Below are 23,225 nucleotides of genomic sequence, written 5' to 3' on the forward strand. Positions count from 1 at the left end.
GTTGAGAGATGGGTCAAACTACTCAGCATCCATGAACTCAATTAACCCCCAAGACAAACCTAGTGATGAAGTTAACTATAATCCCAGTTACTCCGAGGCTGGGGCAGGAGGATTGCCAAGTTCAAAGCCAGCCTGTGCAACTTAGTAAGATTCTGCCTCAAAATAACGGTTAGAGAAAATGGCTGGACATTCAGCCCTGTGGTAAAGCACTTGTGTTACATGCACAAGGTTCCTGTACTGCACAGGGGAAAAAAATCTCCACAGAAAAGACATCCCTGTGAGTCAGCGCCTGCTATTGTTCCCATGACAACAGAGAAGCCAAACCACCTGCCCAGGGTCACAGAGCTGCTTAGCAGTGGGGAGGGTCCAAGCTGCACTCTGTTCCCGGCCATTCTGACAGCAACAGTGTTGCCAGGTGCCAGAACAATGTCAGAAGCATCGCAAGGACTTAAGATGCCATCTAGTCCTCTGCGTCTGTGGATGTGCACATATGTGCACAATGTATTGCTGGGGATGGGACTCAGGTCCTAGGCAAGCACTCAACACAGGGCTGCATTCCCAGCCCTTACACAAAAACTCAACAAATTAAAAGCCCAGGGTTCCGTCCTAAGCACTGTGTAACCTCAGCATGGTGGTGCACACTCACGGTCCCAGCGCCTCAGATGTGAAAGCCTTCTGAAAGATCAGAACTTCAATGTCACCCTCAGCTACAGAGTAACATCAAGGCCAGCCTGGGCTACTGGAACTGGGCTACTGGAGCGTCTCAAAGAAAAGGAAAAAAAAAAAAAAGAACGAAAGCCACTGTCACACCCCCTCCTCTAAGGCCACATGGCGATTCACTAATAAAACGTCTGCTAGCAAGGAAGGGCTCATTGACAAGTTCACTCATTTACTCAATGTTTGCCCAGGGATTAACTAACAGGTGTCAGTCACAGCTCCATGTCCTGGGGACATTCAGTAGAAGATGACAGGCCTATGAAAGAGGTTAAGTTATGCGGCTTTTATCCACAATGTGTAGGACCACCAGTCTTTTGGATTTCATTATCTCTCCAGATCTTAAAATATTTTCATTCACATAACCCTGGGGATGGAATCAGGGATCAGATGTGAGTCCACAATCCATTAAGAACACAAAATGACAAAAAAAAAAAAAAGCAAAACAAAGAAAAACAAGAAAAAGAGAAGACCGGGTGCAGTGGTGCACATCTTTGATCCCAGTCCTTAGGAGACAGAGACAGGTGGATCGCTGCGAGTTTAAAGCCAGCCTGATCTACAGAGTGAGTCCAGGACAGCCAGGGCTGATACACAGAGAAATTGGGTCTTGAAAAAACAAAAAACAAACAAACAAACAAAATGAGGAGCCAAACAAGTACAGCTGTCCTAGGGTTGTGCCTCTCAACCGGTGACAACAGACAGACATCTGAAGACTGTCATGACTGAAGAAGCCACCGGCACTAGAGGCACAGGTCGAAGTGTCCCTAAGCATTTTGTAGGGCAGAGCAGCCCCGGAGTACCTGCCCCAAAGGTAGATGAATGAATGAATGAATGAACGAACAAACGAACGAACGCTGCTGTTGTTGAGAAACCTATCTGGGCATCCTGCCAGGCCAGCCGCACTGTACAAAAAAGCAGGCAGCCAGAGCCCAGGGAACGGGTTGCAAAATCCTCTTCCCACCAGCGAGCGGTTCAGGAGGCGGCACAACTGAAGAGCGGAGATCTGGATCAAGACCAAACTACAACTCCAGTTACATGTGCCCGAACAGGCAGAAAAAGTTCCCCATTTGCAAACAGGGACTAAGCCAGTTCCTAGGCTCGGTGGGGAATCCATCGTACTTGTTAGCTTGCTAAATGATACTGCTATTCGGAACTGTTTTATAATGTGGACTGCTTTCTACAGCCAATCAGGGGGGTCATTGTGTCTACATGCCTTTCTCACCACTAAGCAGTGGGTGGTCTCAGTCCAGAAGAAGGTGAAGAACTGGAGTCTCAATCTGAAAGAGAAGCACACACACTCCAATCCCATCTCCTCTTCCTGACAGCTCCCCACCAGAACATACGGAAGAGTTGGAATTCGCCCATGACATCCCATGGCGGGAGGGGGCAGGGCAGGGAAAGGGTCACTGATTAACTCAGAAAGATCACAATTCAGTGGCGGAAGATGCAATGGGTTGCAGGCCACAGAGCCAGCAAATAGCAACTGAAGTGGGGGGTGCGGGTGCTGTGTAATTCTAAAAGGCAGACAGAATGGATGGAATAACACCCACACCCAACTGGCTTGTGAGTCCCACTGGACCAGGATCTTGGTGAGGGTGCTAAGGTTCCGGCTGAAAAGCAGTGTGCAATTGGATCTGAAGAGCGGCACTGTCCTGGAGATTGTCAGGTTTTTCATTATTAGTGACTGTATCTACATCTTATGAGAAATCCGAACAAAAGTGGCAGTTTAGTCAGGTGTAGTAGCCCTGGCCTTGAACCCTGCCTCTGCCTTCCAAGGGCTAACCAAACACTTCTCCCCCACCACCCACAGGGTTTCTCTGTGTAGTCCTGGTTGTCCTGGAACTCGCTTTGTAGACCACTCCAGCCTTGAACCTACAGAGATTCACCTGCCTAGGTCTCCAGAGAGCTGGGATCAAAGGTGTGTGCAACCACCGCCTGGCAAGAATTTATCTTAATGAATTTATCCAAATCTCAAGCCGTAAACCATTCAGAACCCAGCATCACACGTTATAAAAGTCATTATGGCACCCACTGAAAAACAAAAGCCCAATATTGAACTGCAAAGGGAGTGGAGAAGTCCCCGGGTGTTGGGAGCAGTGAGACCCCAGATCCTGAATTTCTTGTAATCCCCTGATCTCAGTGCCTACAGCTGCTCTGAGCACGAGACCTTCAGGAGTTCCTGATGGCAGGGAGAGTGGTTTCTGGTGGGTTTGGCTGGGGCGTGGCTATCTCTATATAATCTGCCCCTGTACACAATAAAGGGGGCATTCTTGGGAAATTCAAGGATGACCCTTGTCTCTGTCTCTCTGTCTGTGTGTGTCTGTGTATTTTAACCTCCAGCCTTTTGCCCGAATCTCGCTAACTGGGTAACAACGCACAGAGCGCAGACACGGGGGCACGGTGCGCAGCACCCGGGATTATCAAGAGGCTCCAGAACGTGAATTGAGGAATGTCTTAGGGCTGGGAGAGTAAACAATTTTGGAATATTCCGCGTTCGGAGGAAGAGGAGTGAAGAAACGGGACGTGCGACACTGTCCGGGCACCGCACCCGACCTTAGGAGTCAGAGCTGGGAGTTAGGGGAACTTGGCTAAGGAAAAGAGACCATCTAAGGAAACCCAGGAAGACGCCGGGTCTCCGTGGGAGAGTGACTCTGCAGGACGCAACCCACCAGCTTAGGGGAGTCTTGAGAGAGGGTGACTGCAGCTCGGAGCACCCGCAGGGAGGGAGTCGCCCGCCGTTCTCAGGGCTCTGGTAGCAAAGGGTTCACTCACCCTGCGCTCCTCCAGACGTGGGAAAGCATGGCTCGGCTCAGCACTGGAACGAAGAACACTGAGTGGAGGCTGGAGGTCCCGCGCGTCTGTGGGAAGCTCTGAGTCCTCCCTGCGAGGTTGGACTAGTCAAACCTGGAGCGCACCACCTCTGCGGGAGGCGCAGTATCATCCGGTCCACCTGCCTTGGGATCCCTCTGCCGATACCCCCTCCTATCAATAAACAGCAGCCTTAATTAGCATCACAAATGCCACTGTGAACCGCGGGGCAAGAGAACCTGGCAGAAATGCGCTAAAATAGATGATCTTTTCTCTTCTCCTCCTCTCCTTATGGTATGATCCAAGGCAAGAGGGCGTGAGCCTCATCGACCAATCATAGTCACACATGGAAGCCTCCGGGCCAATCAGCGGGACCCGCAAGTTGCCTACTTCTTAGGTCGGGTCGGAGAGTTGCAGTAGCTAATACCAGATCCTGATTGGAGCATGCTCTCAGTAGTGGATGGGGTAGAGGGACCAGGTCCACGCGACAGGTGCAGCAGGGGTCCCAGAACCTTGGCTGCTAGAAGGCTGGCCACCTGCGGGTGATCATTCTGCACGAGTCCGCGGGGTCACACTAAGGCCAGCTCCCCGCCGCCACCCCGGGGCTACCGCCCAGGATGGAACCTGGTCTGCCCTCCCAGGCTGGCACAGGGCCAAGCCAGCTGCCAGGGCCTGCTTCCTTCCAGATTGGGATCAGTATGAGATAAAACCATAGCGGGCCTGTGCTTAGCATTTTTCTTTTTCTTTCTCTTTTTTGTTCAGCCTCTGCCCACAAAAACAGATTTTCCTCTGTCCCCCAGAAAAAAAAATTATCAGTTTTCTGCATGAGAAGTTACTTGATGAATATTCAAACATATTAAAACTGCTTCTGAGCTAGACGATTGTGGAGACGCCTTTAATCCCAGCACTAGGGAGGCAGAGGCAGACAGATTTCAGTGTTCAAGGCCAGCCTGATCTACAGAACTAGTTCCAGGACACCCAAAGCCACACAGAGAAACCCTGTCTCGAACCACCACCACCCCTGCTCCCCCCCCCCCCCAAGAAAAACTGCTTCTGAAGCTTGCTCTTAGGATAATGCCTGAGGAAACCACTATATTCCTAAGATACCAGTATGGGTTTTCTTACTTTAATAATGTGTTTATTTGTCTGTGGCAGCGTGACTAGGGCATTTGCTGTAAGGTCACTTCTATCCAGTTCTAATTTGATACCACACTGGGCAAATTGGCCTCTGTCTTAGGGTTACTTTTGCTGTAATGAAGCACCAAAAGCAAGTTGAAGAGGAAAGGGTTTATTGGGCTTACACTTCCACATTGCGGTTCATCATTGAAGGAAATCAGGGCATAATCCTGGAGACAGGAATGGATGCAGAGGCCCTTGGAGGGGTGCTGCTTACTGGCTTGCTTGACCTGCTTTCTTATAGACCCCAAGCCCACCAGCCCAGGGGTGGCACCGCCCACAGGGATGGGCCCTCCCCCATCAATTAAGAAAATGCCACGCAGGCTTAATTAACCACAGCCTGATCTTTGGGGAGCACTTTCCCAGACTTGGTTCCCTCCTTTCAGAGGCCTCCTGCTTGTGTCAAGTGGTCATAGAAACTATCCAGTCCAGCCCCTCTGCGCCTATTTCCTCTGCTGCAGACTAGGATGATAGTATCCACCGCGAACGCCCGCCCACCACCTTGGGCTTCTCCCTTCCACTCAATTACACCATCAGAGACACCTTGGGAGACCTGAGCCAAGAACACTGAGTAGGAAAAGGGCACGACATAAGTTTGAGCAAGCAGCAGCTTCTCTTCATCCCTGGGGAAGACGGTGCACGTCAGAGGGATGACACTTTTGAAAGTGGCCACTAGATAAAAGTCACTGGAACAGTGGACAGTATTGAATCCAGAGCCCAGCAGGTGCTTCTTGTAGACACTGGTGGGGGGGAGGTTTGTGAAATGGGGGCTTTGGAGCTGGTGGGACCTCAACTTCAAACCAGACAGTGCCAATTAGCCTGGGCTCTTCGGTCAAGTCCTGCCTTATCTCCTTCTGGAAGGTCTCACTGTGAGATGCAAACAGGAGTCCCCCATCTTATCACTGATTGGTTAATATCTTATCACTGATTGGCTAATGTGTTTGCTTTAGTCTTCTGACCCCTCCCACAATTGCCATGACAAAAAAGAAACACACACGGTCTGTTCTAAGACATTTTTATTTTATTTAAAAGAAGCCAATATACAGGATATAAAGGGCACGGTATTTACAACAGTACAGTAAACAGGTTGGTTTTCTGGTAGGGTCAGTAGTCTTTTAGTGAGTACAAACCCCTCCCGGTGATTTTCAGACCCAGCTGAGAGACACAGCAACCGTGGGGTAGGGTGGGACTAAAAACCAGGTAGATGCTACAATGTGCATAAACGGGTCCTTGTAGGGAGCTCACCACAGTTCTCTGAGAGCATGGGAGGGAACCGGAAGGGCAAGGGGTTGACCTAAGACTCACACCGAGCCCACACTGAGCCTGGAGCTCTTCACGCAATGGAAAATCCCCTCTCAGAGAGAGTGTATGGCTTCGCTCAGACCCCTCCCCACTCCTCCCGGTAGGTGGTTACCCTTCAAAACCCAAACTTGGGGTCCCAGAGGGAGAACCCAGGTCTGAGGCAATCTTCCAGAGCCCTGGTCCTTCATCCAGGGAACAAAGACTGCACGCTCGACCTTGGCCTGGAGCAGACACGGCCAGGGCTGAGCTCTGAGCATCTTGGGGGCCCCTTCTGTGCTTACTCCAGCTGCCTGTTAACTTCAGACACAGTAAGCCCCAGGCACCCGTATTCCCCAAGCCCACAAGCTCTACCCCCGCACAGCGGAGTGGGAACAGAGGGGAGCAGTGGAAACATTATACCCTACCTCTGAAGCACCCCTGCCCCCACCTCAGTTTCCTGCAGTCACCTGCCCGTCCTCCCTCCTACCTCCCCCCACCCCCAGCTCTCTTCCGAGACTTCCAAGGACAGCACTGAGGGCTGAGGAAAGAAGAATCCATTTCTGCACAGCTGTGTGCATTGACGACGGACGGCAAGGGGAGGAGAGGGGTACTCAGTGCTATGCCTCCCCCCCACCCGAGTCAACAACCATGGTGGCATCTCATCCACAGCAGAATGCTGGGCCACCACCACGACCGCCTACCCTAGATTAAAAACCCGATCCTTTCACAAAAATAGAGTCTCTTGCTTTATAAATAGAATACATTTAGCTTAAGTTACACCTTATCACGTCCCTTAGCCCACCCCCTCTCCTCCCGCCCCACATCAAAGTGGCCTGATGCGCCACAGGTCATCTGAGCTCCACCCCCGGAGCAGAGTCCAAAGTGGACAGGCCTTCCAGACACAAGGCCACAGGGAGGCAAAACTTCTACCCAATCGTTCTCCTTTGGAGTCTTAGAGGAGTGTGAGTGGGTGTGTTTGTGAGTGTGTGTGTGTGTGTGAGTGTGTGTGTTTCACAACCAACCAGGGACCTGAAAGGATGCAGTTGTCTCCCTGTTGTGCCTGTGTATGTGGCCCCCCCCAAACTAGGAGCGTGACCAAGGGCAACATGGAGAGCCCATCTGAGAAGCCCTGAAACGCCAGTGTCAATATGACACCGGGCTCAGAAATAGAAAACTCAAAAGGAAGTATGCACATGTTTACAAGGATGGACGAGTTCATCCAGAATGGGCAAGCGCTGCCCCAGTGAGCGGTGGGGTCTTTCTTGGCAAGCTGTGGGCTCACAGTGAGGGAACAAGCGGGGCCCACTGGCAACAAACTGAAAAAAGAGAGAGAAAGAAAGAGAGAGAGTGGAGGCCAGGCCCAGACTCCAGAACCAGCCCAGGAGGCATGCCCACCATTCCCTCCCTCTTCTCCCACCATCCTCCTGCCTCGGAGCCCCTCTCTCTCCAGGGGAAAGCAGACTTTGAAAGCCTGAAGGAAGGAACACGCCCAAGCCTGCCTTTTTCATATGCCCTAGACAAATGACCTATGTATACAGTTGGGAAAGCAAAAAAATAACACCACAGGACACCAGTTTCCAGGGTAACCTTCACCACCCCAAATGTTTATACTATAGTTTACTGTCCTAACTCTAGAGATTTGTGTCATCACACCGCCACCTTGAAGAACAGCTGAGGGACAGCTTCTACTCTGCCTGCCCGACTCCCAGCCTCTGCCACTGGATGGACACCTTCCCCAGCCTCAGCTGAAGAGACCCATGGGGGCAGCCATCTTCCTGCCCTCATAGAAACGGAAATCTTTACAGCAGCTAAGGTCCAGGCCCATCTGGCTCTGATACCCTTTGGTTAAAATAAAAACAAAACAATAATATCAATAATAACAATAATAATAACCAGAAGCTAATGAACCCTGTAACCTTTAAAAGAATGGGAGGTGGGAAAGGGGGTGAGGGAAGGGGCTGTGTCTCTTCCAAACCACTGTCCCTCCAAGTACCTGCCAGGAAGGACAGTTTGGTCATCAAGAGATGATAACTGAATGTTGCAGCCAGGCTGCACAGGATGCTCCCCACCCCCCACCATGGAACCACATGAGAAAGGCCACCAAATTCTGATAAATTAATTAAACAAGTTACCAACAAATAACATTCTCTCTCCTCTCTATACATACATTTGCCTATTATATACACTTGTTCTAAATGCAAAACAGATGGGGTCACTCACACGCAGAGATACAAGGATACAGGGGACAATCAGGGTACCACCACGGCTCCAGCCCAGAGTCCCCTGTCCTTCAACACATAGGCCTCAGAGGGCCCATGAGTTCTGGTCCCTGGGTACATTTTGTCCCTTTGACCTCCAGAGGGAGCTGCTGGGTCAACAAAAAACAACATAGGCCATCAAAACCACTAGAGTGGATACAAAAATAAAAACAACTAAAATAAAAATAAAACCTGACAGCTAGGCGAGTTCCCAGCTGAGACTAGATGGATGGTATGTCTTACGGCCCCTTAACTCAGGCCATTGGAGCCTTGGGGAAACACTGGCTCAGAGTGACTCCCCAAGAGTCCAACCAAGTGGCTATGCACACTCCTCACTTGGGGCTTCTACTCTGGTTACTGCCAGCCTGCCAGGAGCCCCACCATCTCCCTCCTCCTCCCTCACAAGGCTTTTTTCTTTCCAGCCAGAGGAACAGTGGAGGACCAAGATGGCGCCATGGCGGACGGAGTGGGTACCAGCGGCCTGGCCCATTCACACTTTTCTCACAGAGAAATTACAATCGTGGAACCTGGCACGTGGCTGGAGAGGCAGGAAAGAACATCAAGTCATCAGGACAATAAAAGACCACCACCCCACCCTCCCCACCCCACAGGGGTCCCCAAGAAAGCCAGCAGTCCAGTAGGCCAGCTTACAGAATGCAGGCCTCACCAGAGACCTGAATGGGACCACCCCCAGATCCATGGCTCACCCTCAGAGGCTATGAGGGTTTCCCAGGAGTCTGAGAGAGGGCCTGCCTTCCCACTGATATAAGGCAAGCTGCTTTTTGTTTTTGTTTTTTGTTTTTTTTTTTGCATAGTTTAAACAGTGAGGCTCTACCGTCCCCCACAGTGCCTTGCCCCAACACATCGCCACTAGATCCAAAGGAAAAAAAAAAACTGGTCTTCCCTCCCGCCATTCCATCCACCTCTCTCTTTCAGTGGGTGAGAAAGTATTAATGAGTCCTCACCCAGGTCTGCAGGTAAACAGCCTCCTTCCTCTGGAAGGCAGACTCCCCCAAATGGCCACCGACTTGACTTCTAGTCAGGGCCAGGACATGGGGAGGGAGGACGAAGCTCATGGCCAATCAGGGGAGCAGGTGAGAGGGAGAAAAACCAAGATACCACACCCCAGGCCCCACCCTCACCTTAGAGTTTTGTATAAAAAACACCTGCTAGGAAGAATTCTTTGGAGCTCAAAGTGGCTCAGCTTAAGGGAGAAGGCACATTGCACTGCACTGCCGCACAGAAGTCTGCAATTGTGATGTGGAGAACGATAGAAAATCGACAGCACCATTCCGTGGGTGGGTGGATGGGTGGGTGGGTGGTCAAGGAAGGAAGGAAGCAGCGGTCCCGCTGGGCCTCCGGAGAAGGGAGGACAGAAGTCTCTGTGGCGAGGAGCCCTCGTGGCTCAGTGAGGAGAGGAGGCTGTGCCCCATCACCGAGACCACCAGTTGCACGGGGCCTCCGTTATCAGCTGACCATGGGCTCCACGTCCGCCTCCCGCTCCAAGTCATCCTGGATCTCATCTGTACTTCCTGAGTCGCTGCTGGCCACAGAGCTGGGGGACGGTGAATTCCTGCAAATGTGGGAGAAAGGGGAGACTTTCAGCAAGCAGCCTGGGTCCCCTGACATCCTAGGGCCAGGAACTCTGGGCAGGCACACCTGTCAAAAGGTACCTGAAGGGGCTGGGGTGAGCAGAACATTTGCCTAGGTGCACAAGGCCCTGGGTTCCATCCCCTGCAATAATGTAACAGGAACCAAACAGGATCTACCCTCGAGGGGTCCTGTGGGTTCCATGAGCTGTTTATGGCTCTTGTGACTCCTTGGGAGCCTCCGCCCCAGCCACTGCTTAGTCTAGTGTGTGGCTTCCCCTTGGGAGCAGGAGTCACGGGTCCAGCTTGGTTCTTTACATTGTAGCCATCCATCAATCCTGCTCTGAGCACAAAGTGTACCCAGGAAAGCACAAACTGAGAACATATGGGAGACTACACATAGTGGAGGAAACGGCCCAGGTTTCCGTTTGCCTGAGGGGTCCCTGGCAAGTAGTTCCACTTGCCTATGGTAACAGTGCTTATACTGGGGGCTTAGGTGGGTGGGTTGAGTGGGTGGATGGATGGATGGGCAGGTAGATGGGTGGATGGGCAGACAGATGGTCAGGAAAATGAGAATGAGGGGAAGGGGCATGATGCAGCCCCAGAATGTCTCTCTAAGGCCCCACCACGGAAGCCTAGGGGAGCACGGGCCTCACCTGTCTGCAGAGCCCTTGATGAGCCGGCGGCAGGTCTCCATTTGCACATCCAGGCCTCGCTTCATGCTGCACATCTCCATGTACTCGTGTAGATGTCGGTTCATGTCGCTTTTGGCTGTGGCCAGCTCCAGCTGGAAGGAGTCGATGAGGGATAAAGGTGGTGAGCGGGACCTTTGAACCTCGGGTTACCAGCAACAGCAACCACCCTCCTCCACCCAGGCCAACCCTGACACCATCCAGGCTATCCCTGGACACTGTAACCGTCAATCTCAGCCTTGTGGGTATCAACCTCCCTTGTTCTCTGCACACTGGTCAATTTTCTTTATACATGCTTCTGGTCAGAAAAGGGGTGGTTGCTTAGCAACCCCAGAGGTCTATCCGGCTAAGCCCCATCTGATTCAGGGGACTTCCCTGTACCCAGCATCTCTGGGGAACTGGCTATGGGCACGAACAGGAAACTCTCCATGTCTCCGAGCCTTCTCCTGTACTATGACACCTGCCTCTCCAGGGCGGAGGGAGGACTCTGGGCTTCTTCTCCAACACAGAAAGAGCACTAACTCTTGTATAGCAGTGGCCCAGCACTGGCCTGACTACTGCTTCCTGACTTGGAAACAGTGGGCAAGTGACGTGGCCTCTTTGGACATCATTTCCTCCTCTGTATGGGTACCCAGTCCCTACAGCCAAGGAGGAGGTAAGGATGGTCCAGAAAAATGAGAGCTGACTTCGGGGTGATGCCAAATGATACTAGGCACTGGGTAAGGCTGTTATTGGTACTCTCCTGCCTCTGCCTCTTTAGGGTAGGCAGGAATCACTGTCTGACTTTACAGATTAGGAAACTAACATCCTAATAAGGACAGGTCTGCAATGCCAGGCTCCTGACTCTTGACCCCCTTGCTTGTCCCATTTCGTAAGCCTGCATTTCCATGGACACCTGATCATCCAGGATCTCAACTACGCAGCCCCCAGGAGACTCAACAGCAGACCCCGTGGCCGAGCTCTCACCTCGATTTGGCCTATCGTCTCCTGGTACTCCTTGTCTCTCGTCTTGAAGAAGGATTCAGTCTCATGGATCAAGTTGCCCAAGTTTTCTTCTTGCTGGGGAGAGAGAGGAGGCAGGTTAGCTGGGGAGCACAGGCAAGGTGAAAAGGGTGGAACGAGGGATTGTGAGGGAAAGAGGCAAGCCCCGGAGAAGACGGCCCCAGGCTCACCTCGCCCTGCAGGTCGATGGTCGGGTTACAGTTGGTAAAATCCTCCCATAGCAGCAGCGTGTCTTCATTCTCCTCCCAAGTCAGGCTGTCACAGTCGTCATCAAAATCAAAGGTCTCTCGCCTGCGGGTGACATCAGAGGGCATGACTCAACAGAGGACAGACAGGGACATCTTCCCCAGGGAGTGTGCACCCACAAGGGGGGGTCTCGAAAAAGATGGGGTGTAGCCAAAGCCAACTGTCTTATCCAAAAAGAGCTTTAGTTTCTCAAAATGCAGAATGCTTCTGTACAATTAGAAGTCTGGTTTTAAGTCAAAAGTAGTGTGGTGAGTGTCTATAACCCCAGGGTTCAGGAGGATGAGACAGGATGAACAGACTCAAAGCCAACCTGGGCTATATTACATAGTGAGCACCAATCAGATTCAGCTATGGTATAAAACCTTGTGTCAACAATCCACCCCCTCCTCCTCCAGGGCTAGAGAAGATGGCTAGGCAGTAAGGAACACTTACTGCTCTTGCAAAGGACTAAAAATCAGTTCCCAGCACCCACATGGTGGTGTAAAATTATCTGTTAACACTGGTTCCAGGGGCCCCAACACCCTCTTCTGGACTCTGCAGGAAGTGCGTGCACATGGTTCTCAGGCAAAAACATTCATACACATACATAAAATAAATTTCTTTTTTAAATCTCCTCTCTCTCTCTCTCTCTCTCTCTCTCTCTCTCTCTCTCTCTCTCTCTCTCTCTCTCTCTCTCTCTCTCTCTCCTTTAGACATGCTTCTGGTCAAAAGAATGACTCCCCCCACCATACTGAGCAAAGCAAATCCAACCACGTTCCTCACTTTTTTTTTTTTTTTGGTTTTTCGAGACAGGGTTTCCCTGTAGTTTCTAGAGCCTGTCCTGGAACTAGCTCTTGTAGACCAGGCTGGCCTCGAACTCAAAGATCCGCCTGCCTCTGCCTCCCGAGTGCTGGGATTAAAGGCGCGCGCCACCATCGCCCGACCGTTCCTCACGTTTTGCAGATGAGGGGACCAGGGCTCAGAAGGAAACAGCATGTAGCAGGGGCACAGCTGCAACCCTTCTGGTTCTCTACAGCTTTGAAACCAACTAAGGCCTCCAACTTGGAGGTTAGCAAGTTTATTAGTTTCATTTTACGGCTCAGCAAACCAAGACTCAGGGAAGACTGGGTGTCCTTCCAAACGAATATATGCTAACATTGGGTTTGAATTCAAAATTGAAGTGACTTTAGAGTCTTTCCTGTTGGCCAGAATGGGGAGGAAAGAGACTAATTCTGCATGGTTTTGCCCAGGACTGGTTCCCAAGACGCACAGATTGTTCTGCCTCTTTGAAAAAAATCATTCCATCTACTGGATGTGGTAGCAACATATGCTTTTAATCCCAGCATTCAGGAGTTTGAGGGCAGCCTGCTCTACGAAGTAAGTTCTAGGCCAGCCAGGGCTACATAGAGAGAGAGAGCCTGCCTCAAAAACCAAACCAAAACAGACAAACACATCCTGGGATTACAGGCTTGTGTCACGATATCGAGCTGAGTTTACATTAGTGGCACAGAAGAATCTGCAGACTTCCGGGTTCTCCCATTGTCTTTGCTTCCCCTTTTTCTATTCTATCCTGACTCTTCTGAGCTCTGCTCTCTGATCTACGTCGTTCAACAACGTTATTAGTTGGAGTTCAACAGGCAGCGACACAGAGGGAGTTCTGATTTAAAAAAAAAAAAAAAGCTTCCTCCAGCGCTCCCTAAAGGTAGGCCAGGCTGCCCAAAAGCAATTCTTGTAGGAGCCTGTAGGTGGGGCCCGTGAGTCAGGAAACAAGCTTGGGGTTGGCTATTGGAGGAGGAGGTGATTCTGAGCCCCTGGGGTCCACCCATTAGCACCTCACATAGTCCTCTACTGACTTCACTTTCTTTCCAGCGTCTGAGATCTGAAGGAAAGCCCCGCTAAGGGATGGCTAGCCAGAACAGACAGGAAGATGGACGAGAGCAGAGGCGGAAAGAGCCCCCACCCTGCTCTGGGACTTTGGAAGGCAGTTGAAATTCCTCTCAGCCTTGGTCGGAAGCCCAAGCCACTGATCTGGATCAAAACAAAACAGGGTTTTGACACGGGTGTGTCATTCGAAAGCCTCACTAGAACTGGCTGGGGGGAGAGGGGGCATAACCACCGGGCTGGGTCATGGGCTCACAGAGCTATCAGGTAGGAAGGAAAAACCGCTGCATCAGCCATTAGCACCAGCTAGAGTAACAGGATAGGAGTAGGGGGCGATCAAAGAATTTTTTTTTTCATTTAGGCAACTTTAAAGGCAGACAGATCTAATTAGACGCTGAACCCTGTCAATACTCCAGCGCCGACTGCATAAGGGATCACTTCTCCACTGTTCCCAGATTAATGCATTTTCCACACACAAAGAGCCCTCGCCAAACGTGCCCCCAACTCAACCCTCTGGATGGGTACCTCTGCACTGCACCTCATTTCTGACCAGTTTAATAATTCCCTAGGGACTTCATGAAATACGGAAAGAGATTTGGGGTGTCTGAGCATCCATTAGTGATGTAGGCTCAGGAATTTCCAGAGCAACCTGGGGAAAACCCGTTGAGAGTGCTGGTCCATCATGCAAGGGATTTGAGTCCCAGCACTGCAGAAACCAGGCTTGGGTCCTAGTATTCATGGGGTGGAGGTAAGATCAGAAGTTCAAGGTCATGCGACTATATAGCAAGCCTGAGGCTAGCCTGGGCTACATGAGCCCCTATCTCAAAAAAAAAAAGTGGTGGTTGGGGGATCCCTTCTTGATCTGGAGGGAGACTCCAGTTCAAAGACAAAACAAGAGTCAAGGGGTGTCCTTGGCATTATCAACTGCAAATGTCCAACCTCATCTTGGTTCTGTTGGAATGTAGGTATCAGGTATCAGACATCAGGTGAGGAACTCCCAACTCCACCCTGCTCATCCACTCTAAGTACCTATCTAAGCCAAAGAGGGACCAGCCAGGAACAGTGACACAGCAGACAGAAGAGGGACAAGTCTTCCAAGCAGGAAGGTGGCGAAGGGACACAGCACCGAGCCATGTAAGTGGTCTTGGCTCTGCCCTACTGTGTGCTCCAGCAATGCTTCTCTTATATGGAGCTCAAAGAGCTGGTGGCCTGGTCTTTGGATGGTGCCGGCTGTGGCAGAGCTGAGCTTTCAGAGACCAGGTGCCTGAGAGCGTGGGGCTCCCAGCCCTGCTCTTGACTCCCTCAGTGCCCTCTCCCAATCCCACCTTGGGGTACTGTATAGATTAGAGTTAAAAATGGATTGGGGGTTCAGAACAAAGCACCAAATAGGCCAACGCCACAGAGCCATCAGCCCCGAATCAATGTATTCAATGGGTTCTGGTGCAGTTCTCTGTAAGGTTTTGCAGGGGAGTCCTGAATGGTGGCATGTGTTGATTTCACGCAATGATAAAGTCTAAGCTACCAATGTGAAATCACTGAGCCTGCACACCCACACAACACACACACACACACACACACACACACACACACACACGGTTCCCAAAGGCTGGTGCCATGTGGTTCTGCCTATCAGTTATATGCTCAAGCCAGACTCTGCCACTCAGCCAGCATCTCCTGGGGAGGGAATGCTAATGAGTGGGGTAGGTTGCTGTCTGAGTCCAACTCTGTCATGTCCTGCTGAGCCCCCTCAGAGCCTTTGAAAAGGTTAATAATGACCCTGCCCACCTGATGAAGGTCTGGAGGAAGCCAAGTGTCATTTCGTGAAAGACACTTGGTGACTATCAAAGGTCTTCCCATGAACCACATACAGGTCAACTCACCAGCCCACCAAGAGAGACTGGAAGAGAGGGCCTGTGTAATGCATGGTTGGGAACAGCCCACTGAGGTGACACTGTATAATGCACAGTTGGGAACAGCCCACTGAGGAGACACTGTGTAATGCATGGATTGTAACAGCCCACTGAGGGGACGCCACACTCCTGGCCCTTCCTGGATACATGATGTCATCAGACAGCATTGCACATGAAGAGGGAAGAGACAGGACAGCCCTGCCTTCTCACCCTTTGGGCAAGGAAGGCCAATCCTAATTGAAACAATCATCTCCCTACACCTCTCTGGGTAGGGTGTGCTCTAAAGAACTGAGGGTAGCAGGTGGCAAGAAGGATCATGGGCACATATCCCAAATATGGCAGGCACTAGATACCCAGCTATGGATGGTACCAAGTGATATCTGGCCTCAAGACTCCAAAGGGAGGCTTAAAACAGGAAGCTTCCCAAACTCTCTGTTTAATACAGAATCTAGCAAAGAGCACCTGTTGCTCTTCCAGAGGACCTGGGTTCAATTCCCAGCACCCATATGGCAGCTCACAACTGTCTGTAACTCCAGTTCCAGGGGCTCCAACACCATCACACAGATATACATGCAGGCAAAACACCAATGCACATAAAATTAAACCATTGGAAAAAGGACTCAGTGGTTAAGAGCACTGGCTACTCTTCCATATGATCCAAGTTCTATTGGGAACCTACATGGTGGCTCATAATTATTTACAACTCCAGTCCTGGAGGACATGATGCCTTCTTCTGCCCTCCGTAGGCACCAGGCACACACATGGTGCACAGGCATACATGCAGGCAAAACACTCATACACATAAAATGAAAGAAATTAAAACAGGGCTGGAAAGATGACTTGACAGTTAAGTGCACTGGCTGGTCTTGCAGAGGACCTGGGTTCGATTCCTAGATCCACACAGTGGCTCACAGCTTTCTCTAAGAGCTCCTGTTCCAGGGAATCTGATGTCCTCTTCTGATCTCCACAAAAATATACATGCAGCCAAAACATTTATGCAATAAAAATAAATAAATATATAAAATTTAAAAATAAGTACATTTTAAATTTTTTAAAAAGAAATGTTTAAAAAAATGAATCCAGGGGCTGGAAAGATGGCTTAGTAGGTAAAGTGCTGAGGACCTGAGTTCAATCCCCAGATGCAAGTAAAAAAGCCAGGCATGGAGCCAGGAGGTGGTGGCACACACCTTTAATCCCAGCTCTCGGGAGGCAGAGGCAGGCAGACCAGCCTGGTCTGATGGTATGTACTTGCCACCCCAGTACTAGAGAGAAGGAGCCAGGTGTATCCCTGGGGCTCACTGGCCAGTCAGCTTAGTCTAACCTAAGTCCCACACCAATGACAGACCCTGACTCCCAGAAACAAGCACCTAAGAAATGACACCCAAAATTGATCTCTGGCTTTTGTGCACTCACACTCACATAGGGCGCTCTCTCTTTCTCTCTCTCTCTCTCTCTCTCTCTCTCTCTCTCTCTCACACACACACACACACAGAGAGAGAGAGAGAGAGAGAGAGAGAGAGAGAATCCAAACTCTTCTGGGACACATCACAATCACATCTGGGGATCTTCTCAGCCAGCTGGGCAACCTGGGTACTCACAGCTGGTTAAACACACGCTTCATCTCATCCGTGATGTTCATGGAGCCAACCTCCTCATCTGAGAACCGATTCACCTCCCCATCCTGCTCTGGAGATGTCATCATCTGAAGCCACCTTACGATCTTTCTTCTTAGGGACCACCTGGACAGGGAAGGAAGAAGCCAAGGTAACTGGGGTGCTTGCCTGGGGCAGAGAGCGGGGTTGAGCCTGGACAGGAACCATGGTCCCAAGGAGTAGATGGAGTATGGCTGGGGCCAGCCACCACCGCAGGGAGCTGCATAGGTCCTCTAAGAAGCGTGCAGCGTTAGCAGAAAGCGTGAGGTATGAGGCATGCAGGGTGGAGGACACAGACACAGGGGACCAAGTCCTGCCCAGGGAGGCTAGTGACTGGGCCAGCTCAGCTCACCCATCACCAGAAGAGCAGTCTCGTGACTGGGAACAATGGTAGGCCAGACTAAGATATCATCACCTGGGATGTCTCAAAGCCAGTCAGAGAACTAAAGAAACCCCGTCAAAGGTCAAAAGAGCTGCATGCTTTCAGAATCTTCCTCTCGCATGCAGAGGCATGGGGGGAGGTTCACCAAACTTCTGCTCCAAGCGACAAGACCCAAGCAAATGAGGGCTGCATAGCTCCCCTCAGGGAGCAGCGAGGAGGCATGAGATGGAGAAAGGACTAGGGGAGGCTCCGACCTCCCACCACTATGTCCAGAGTCACACACAGAAAGCAACAACACACGGCACTGCCCTGGGCTAAAGCACAAGCCAGACTATGACCCGAAACTTCTAAGAGTGACACGCGCCCACTGTCAGGAGGACCACACCCAGGCCCTCTCCCAACCGTCCACTGGTGCCAACCGATTGCCTTCTCTCGCACGTGGGAAACCAGGGGAGGGGAATGAGAACTAGGCAACGCAATAGCTTCTCTTCAGGAATCCTGAGGGCCAGTTGTCAGGGCTCCCCACCACCTGGCCAGGGCTCCCCCACCATGGGAACAAATCAGAGTCTCAGAGAAAGAGGCTTTGTGAGGAACGGTGGGCATAGGAGGTTCTAGCCCGGCTCTACCATGCCCTTTCTTGGTACGTCCTATGGGCCCCCAGGGCCTCAGTCTCCTCAGCTGTGAACTACAGATCCCCAAGTTTGTGTCTCCCTAGGGGAGGTCAGAGGGTCAGGTGACTGACTACCTCAGGATGGCGGGGATGGGGGGAGTAATGAGCAAATGGGAGGGAAGGAGGCGTCAACTGGGGTGTGGTAGAGGTCAGGGCTTGCTCTATGAGGTCGGGGTGGGGACTGGTGAGCGGGGCCGGCCCTGTCATCCTGGAAGATCTTGGACACGTCTTCCGAGTTCCGCTGCTGCGCGACATCGCACAGCTTAGCCGTGATATCGATTCGGCGGCAGATGTCCATGTCCACCTTCATAGCCTTTTCTTGGATCTTTGTATCCAGGTCTGTCATGGGCTGCAGGGAGGACAGCAGGGGTTATGTGAGCCAGGGACGGAGCAAGCATGAGGGGGCCATCAGAGGAGGAGGGAGACCCCTAGGGGTGGGGAAGCCCCTGGAGTCCGTTGCGGGGGGGGGGGGGGGGGGGGGTGGGGGGGGAGGGGGGGGGGGGGAAGGGGGAGTTGACCCTTGTGGTGGGGGGAGCGGGTGTCGAGCCTTTCCTAACAGTGGAGGATTGGTTAGCACTATTCAGGGTAGGAAGGGATATGGGGATTTCAGGAGGGAAGATGTAAGGCGGTGTGTGCTGGTCCCCCTTCAGGGCTGCAGGGCATGGCGATGTTGGTTTGGTTGCAGCAGAGGACAAGGATGCTGAGACTGTTGAGAGGAAGCCTTCCAAGGCCGGGTGTCACTTGGTCAAGGCCTTTGGTTTAATTCTCCAGCACACACACAGGAAATGCACAGACTCCCCTTCTGCTCCCATCCTCATGTCCCACTGTCCCCATAACATGCCTGCCTCAGCAGCTCTCTCTCTCTAGATTCCTGCCGCAGACGACAGCAGGGGTCACATCGAAAGAGGAAGGGTTCCCTCTGCGCCCAAGTGAAAGAAGACATGAGGCCTCCACCTGGGTCCCACAGCTTCATCTAACCATACTCAACTGCATGTCCCTGAAAGCCAGGAGCTGAGCCAGGCTGAGTCACCAAATTCAGGCTCCTTCTCCTTCAGGTGGACTCTCCTGGCAGACTGCCCACTGCCTGAAGGTGGCAAGAAACCCAGGTCCAAGAGCCAGGGAGACCTATGTGGCTAACAGCTGTTTCCACCCATGGTCAGTCACTCAGAGGGGCCCCAGATGGCCAAGAAGACACACACGCCAACCATTCCCAACTTAACAAGGACACCCTTCAGGAGAGCAGGCTCCCTGAGCCTGAAGTCTCTTGGGTTAGCACAGCCACGTCCATTCGGTCGCCTGTGCTCTGCAGACACCGAGGTCGCCACGTGGCAAGTTGGGAGAACCGAGCAACACATACAGATGTCAGGGGCCCAAGGAGGAGGGCAATGGGTTAAGCAGCGGTTAAAGCACCTCTATTCAGACATAGGGAAGCGATGTGGGGAGGGCAGGGAGGCACCTGGTTCCCCAGTGCATCCCTCATCGGAACAAACCAGCCAGCCACGACTGTAACTATAAGCCGAGCTCGAGCCTCGGAGTGAATGAAGCATTTGGCATGATGGGTAAAGGGAGGTCATGATGCCTCGGGTGACGGCCACACCACTTACGTCACTCATGAGCCCTTTGAACACCACCAGCTCGGCCTTGAGCCGTTCAATCTTCTCGTTCATCTCCTCCTGGATAGCCTCAGCTTCTTGCGCTGCCTGCGGATGGACAGATAGGCAGGCTTTAAAGAGGAGGAGAGGATGGACACCTGGGTCCAAGGCCCGGCCACTCAATGTCTAAACAAGCTAAACATCTGCATCCCTCAGCCCAGCCTGGTTGCCGAGCATCAGGAGGTTAAGGCCAGCAGGCTCCCCAGCACTTAGAAATACAAGGTCAATCAACTGCCAGTCCACCAGGTGCCTATTTGTTTTTAATAATAAGAAGACATTTGTTTCTTTCCTATATACTTCTTTTTTTTTTAAGACCAAACTCCCTCTGTAGCTAAGGATGACCTTAAACTTCTTTTGTTGTTGTTCCTTTGGTTTTCAAGAAAGGGTTTCTCTGGGGTCCCTGGCTGTCTTGAAACTTGCTCCGTAGACCAGGCTAGCCTTAACCTCAGAGATCCCACCTGTTTCTGCCTCCCAAGTGCTGGGACCAAAGGCGTTTGACAAACATGCCCGGCTCAACCTTGAACCAATCGTCCCAGCTGCACGTCTCAAATGCTGGGCTGCGGATGTGCACCACACACTGTTTACATTGGGAACTCAGGGCTTCATGTACACTAAGCAAACATTCTACCAACTGAGTTGTGTCTCTTACTTTCCTAGAAAATAAATTCTTTAAACGTCAGAAAGTGATCTGAATTTCCAACTCATCCTAGAAACAACTAGTTCTCAGTTTTAATATTTTTCTGGGTGCTAGAGATCAAACTTGGAGCTACGCATAAGATAGGCAAAGGGCTGAGACACACCGCCAGTCCATCTTTAAAAACAAATTGCTTTGCTTTGTTGAATCAGGGTCTCATGAAACCCAAGCTGCCTGGAACTCACTATGCAACCCAGGCTGAACTTAAATTCCTCATCCTCCTGCCTCCGCCTCCCAAGTAATTACAGGTGCGAGCCATCACACCCGGCTGTCAAAAAAAAAAAAAAAAAAAAAAAAAAACAACAACTCACACTGCATTGCCTTCTCATGGGGTTGCTGGTCTGGTTATGACAGAAGAAAGGAAAACAGGCTGAGGCTAAAACGTGCTGCTCAGAGTTCTCAGTAAGTATGAGTGGTGCAGCCCCGAATGCAGAGCAGGCAGAGGGAGAAACAAGGTGAATGTCCTCAGGTCTGCCCGAGCCTGCTTGGAGGCTGGAAGCTACCAGATGATGTGTCCCCAGGTCTCTCCAGGGCATCAGTCCTAATCTGAGGAACTCGCCATTGGAAGGTGAAAGAGACCTGAAGACCACCTATCCCAAGGGGCACTTGGAGGTTGAGAGGCAGGAGAGTGAAGCAGCTGGCCCCAGTCATCCAGTAAGACCCAGACTTCCCAAGTCCTGCTCTGCCCTGTAAATGGCTGGGATGGCAGAGGGTGATCAGGACAGGGGCTACGCTAGCTAGGACTCTGCCCAGCTTTCCCCAGCATGGCCTCATAGCTAACATGCCAACCCCTCCGCTGGGGACCCTGGGGATTCTTACCTCCTGCAGTGTGTCTACCATGGTCTGAAGGTTCATACGCTTGGATAGCTCTTCCTCCCATCTGGAACAGCAAGAAGAACAAGTGGTCAGAGGACCTCCTCCTGCCAGCCCCCAGTTCCCACCTCATCGTCCACGCAGGGCAAGGAAGATGCCTAGGAAAAGCTGCCTGCCCTCCAGGAAGCTCCCAGCCTAGAGGTAGGGGGAGCAACAAGACCGTGGAGTGGTGCTAATCCCAGGGTTCAGTGGTGGCAAATGCCACCTCTGAGGTACAAGCATGGTACCGTGGGGACAGAGATGGGAAAAAGACCACTTCCTATCCCATGCAAACTGTGAAGGGCTACACAGATGCTGCGGATCCAGCTGCCGCTTGTAAGGAAGAGAACCCAAAGCCAGGCTTTAGGACTCCTCTCTAAGCAAGCCTACCATGCTAAACACTACTATCAGGGCTATGTGCTCTGCAGCACGCCTCACAGGCCACAGAAATTGCCCGTGCAGGTTTCAGAGTCTTGCCGATGTGGAGACTAAGCTCAGTGGTTAAATAGCTTTCCCAAAGGCACACACCTAATCCATGGGTAGGTCCAGCCCTCCCCACTCCAGTGTTTCTTGCATGCCAGACCCTGAGGCTTTGTTGCATAGTGTTTCGTGTACACAGCATTGGTAGAAGCTGACGCAGCAAAGACAGGGGCAAGAGCACAGGTTAACCAGGCAATGGGGAGAGGCAGCTCCAGGGGGCTCTGACAATGGGGGGGTGGTGTTGGGCACTAACAAAGGTAACAGCGCCAGCTTCTCTTGAGAGAGGTTTCCATGATGCAACTCAGGCCTCCAGCAGTGTGTGGATGGATGCCACCATCATCCCTATGTCACAGCTGACAAACAAAGCATGGCTAAGAGACCCTTCCCAATGTGTGGTTAGGACGGGGGAGCCAAGACTCAGCCCCCAAGGATGAGCACCTCATTAAGATCCCCTCCCTGCCTGCAGGAGCTGGCAGCCTGTGCCTGCCCTCCTCCGCCTTGGGACAAACAGACAGGCTTCTGTCTTTCTTCACTCCATACTACCCTCCCTACATGGTCGCTGAGCAAGGAGGTCTGAGCCTCTTAAGAAGCTGTGGGGCCAGGCTAAAAATAGGCCAGAGGGGAGGACTGGATGAAGGGCTGGTTACATCACCAGCTTTTGGAAACAAGAGAAAATGGATACTGTTTGCACACACTGAGGAAAATGCCTCCTCTCTCCACACAAGCTGGCCCTGCCAGGCTCCCGGGAGACATGGGTCTACTTCTGCCTTAACCAGTAGCATGGCAGGGCCTATATCTGCCCTGAGCCCTGGAACTCCAGAGCACAGAGGACACAGAAGGGATCTCAGGGCCTCACATGAATGGAACTCTCTCCCTAGATGCCCCCGCCCCCACCCCTCAACCCCTGAACCCAGAGAGAAACTGAGACCTAGGCTGCATTTGTTCAAGGTTACACAGGATGTCACAGATGCGGCCAAATCCAGAACCAGGCCACCTCTCGTTGAGGAGGGTAGGGCTATCAAGAAGGGCAGGGGTTCCAGGCTCCCCCCACCACTGCTAGCAGCCCAGGGCATTTAGAGCTTCCCTCAGGGGAGGTGAAGGCCCAGGACACAGTCCAGTCCGGGCTGAATCATCGTTCCTGGCCACACTACTCTGATGGGGAGGGCAGAGAAGGTGCAAGGGAGAGTGTGTGGTACTGGCTGCAGTCCAGCTTCTGGGATCAGGTCCTCTCATGCCAACATCAGGAGCAACCAGGCACTTGAAGGAGAGAGACGGACACAGCACTGGTCCCCCCCCCACCCCTGGAA

The 23,225-nt window shown here is 51.9% G+C and overlaps 2 protein-coding genes across 2 annotated transcripts in view; both read right to left on the reverse strand.

Annotated features, from left to right (window-relative positions):
- Aldh4a1 (aldehyde dehydrogenase 4 family member A1) overlaps window positions 1-3,765 on the reverse strand; it is a 24,848-nt gene extending 21,083 nt beyond the window's left edge. Inside the window, exon 1 of the mRNA XM_038333386.2 lies at window positions 3,487-3,765. Within this exon, the coding sequence (XP_038189314.1) occupies window positions 3,487-3,515 (29 nt within the window). The 5' untranslated portion in view covers window positions 3,516-3,765. The remainder of the gene's footprint in view (window positions 1-3,486) is intronic.
- A 2,720-nt stretch (window positions 3,766-6,485) lies between these two features.
- The window catches only part of Iffo2 (intermediate filament family orphan 2), a 44,966-nt gene continuing 28,226 nt past the window's right edge, over window positions 6,486-23,225 (reverse strand). The window contains 9 exon segments of the mRNA XM_038334950.1: window positions 6,486-9,810; window positions 10,483-10,613; window positions 11,485-11,577; window positions 11,691-11,811; window positions 17,135-17,223; window positions 17,225-17,275; window positions 18,440-18,589; window positions 19,845-19,940; window positions 21,406-21,466. Of these exon segments, the coding sequence (XP_038190878.1) occupies window positions 9,705-9,810; window positions 10,483-10,613; window positions 11,485-11,577; window positions 11,691-11,811; window positions 17,135-17,223; window positions 17,225-17,275; window positions 18,440-18,589; window positions 19,845-19,940; window positions 21,406-21,466 (898 nt within the window). The 3' untranslated portion in view covers window positions 6,486-9,704.

The sequence above is a fragment of the Arvicola amphibius genome, chromosome 6 (assembly GCF_903992535.2).
Source record: "Arvicola amphibius chromosome 6, mArvAmp1.2, whole genome shotgun sequence".
Lineage (NCBI taxonomy): Eukaryota > Metazoa > Chordata > Mammalia > Rodentia > Cricetidae > Arvicola > Arvicola amphibius.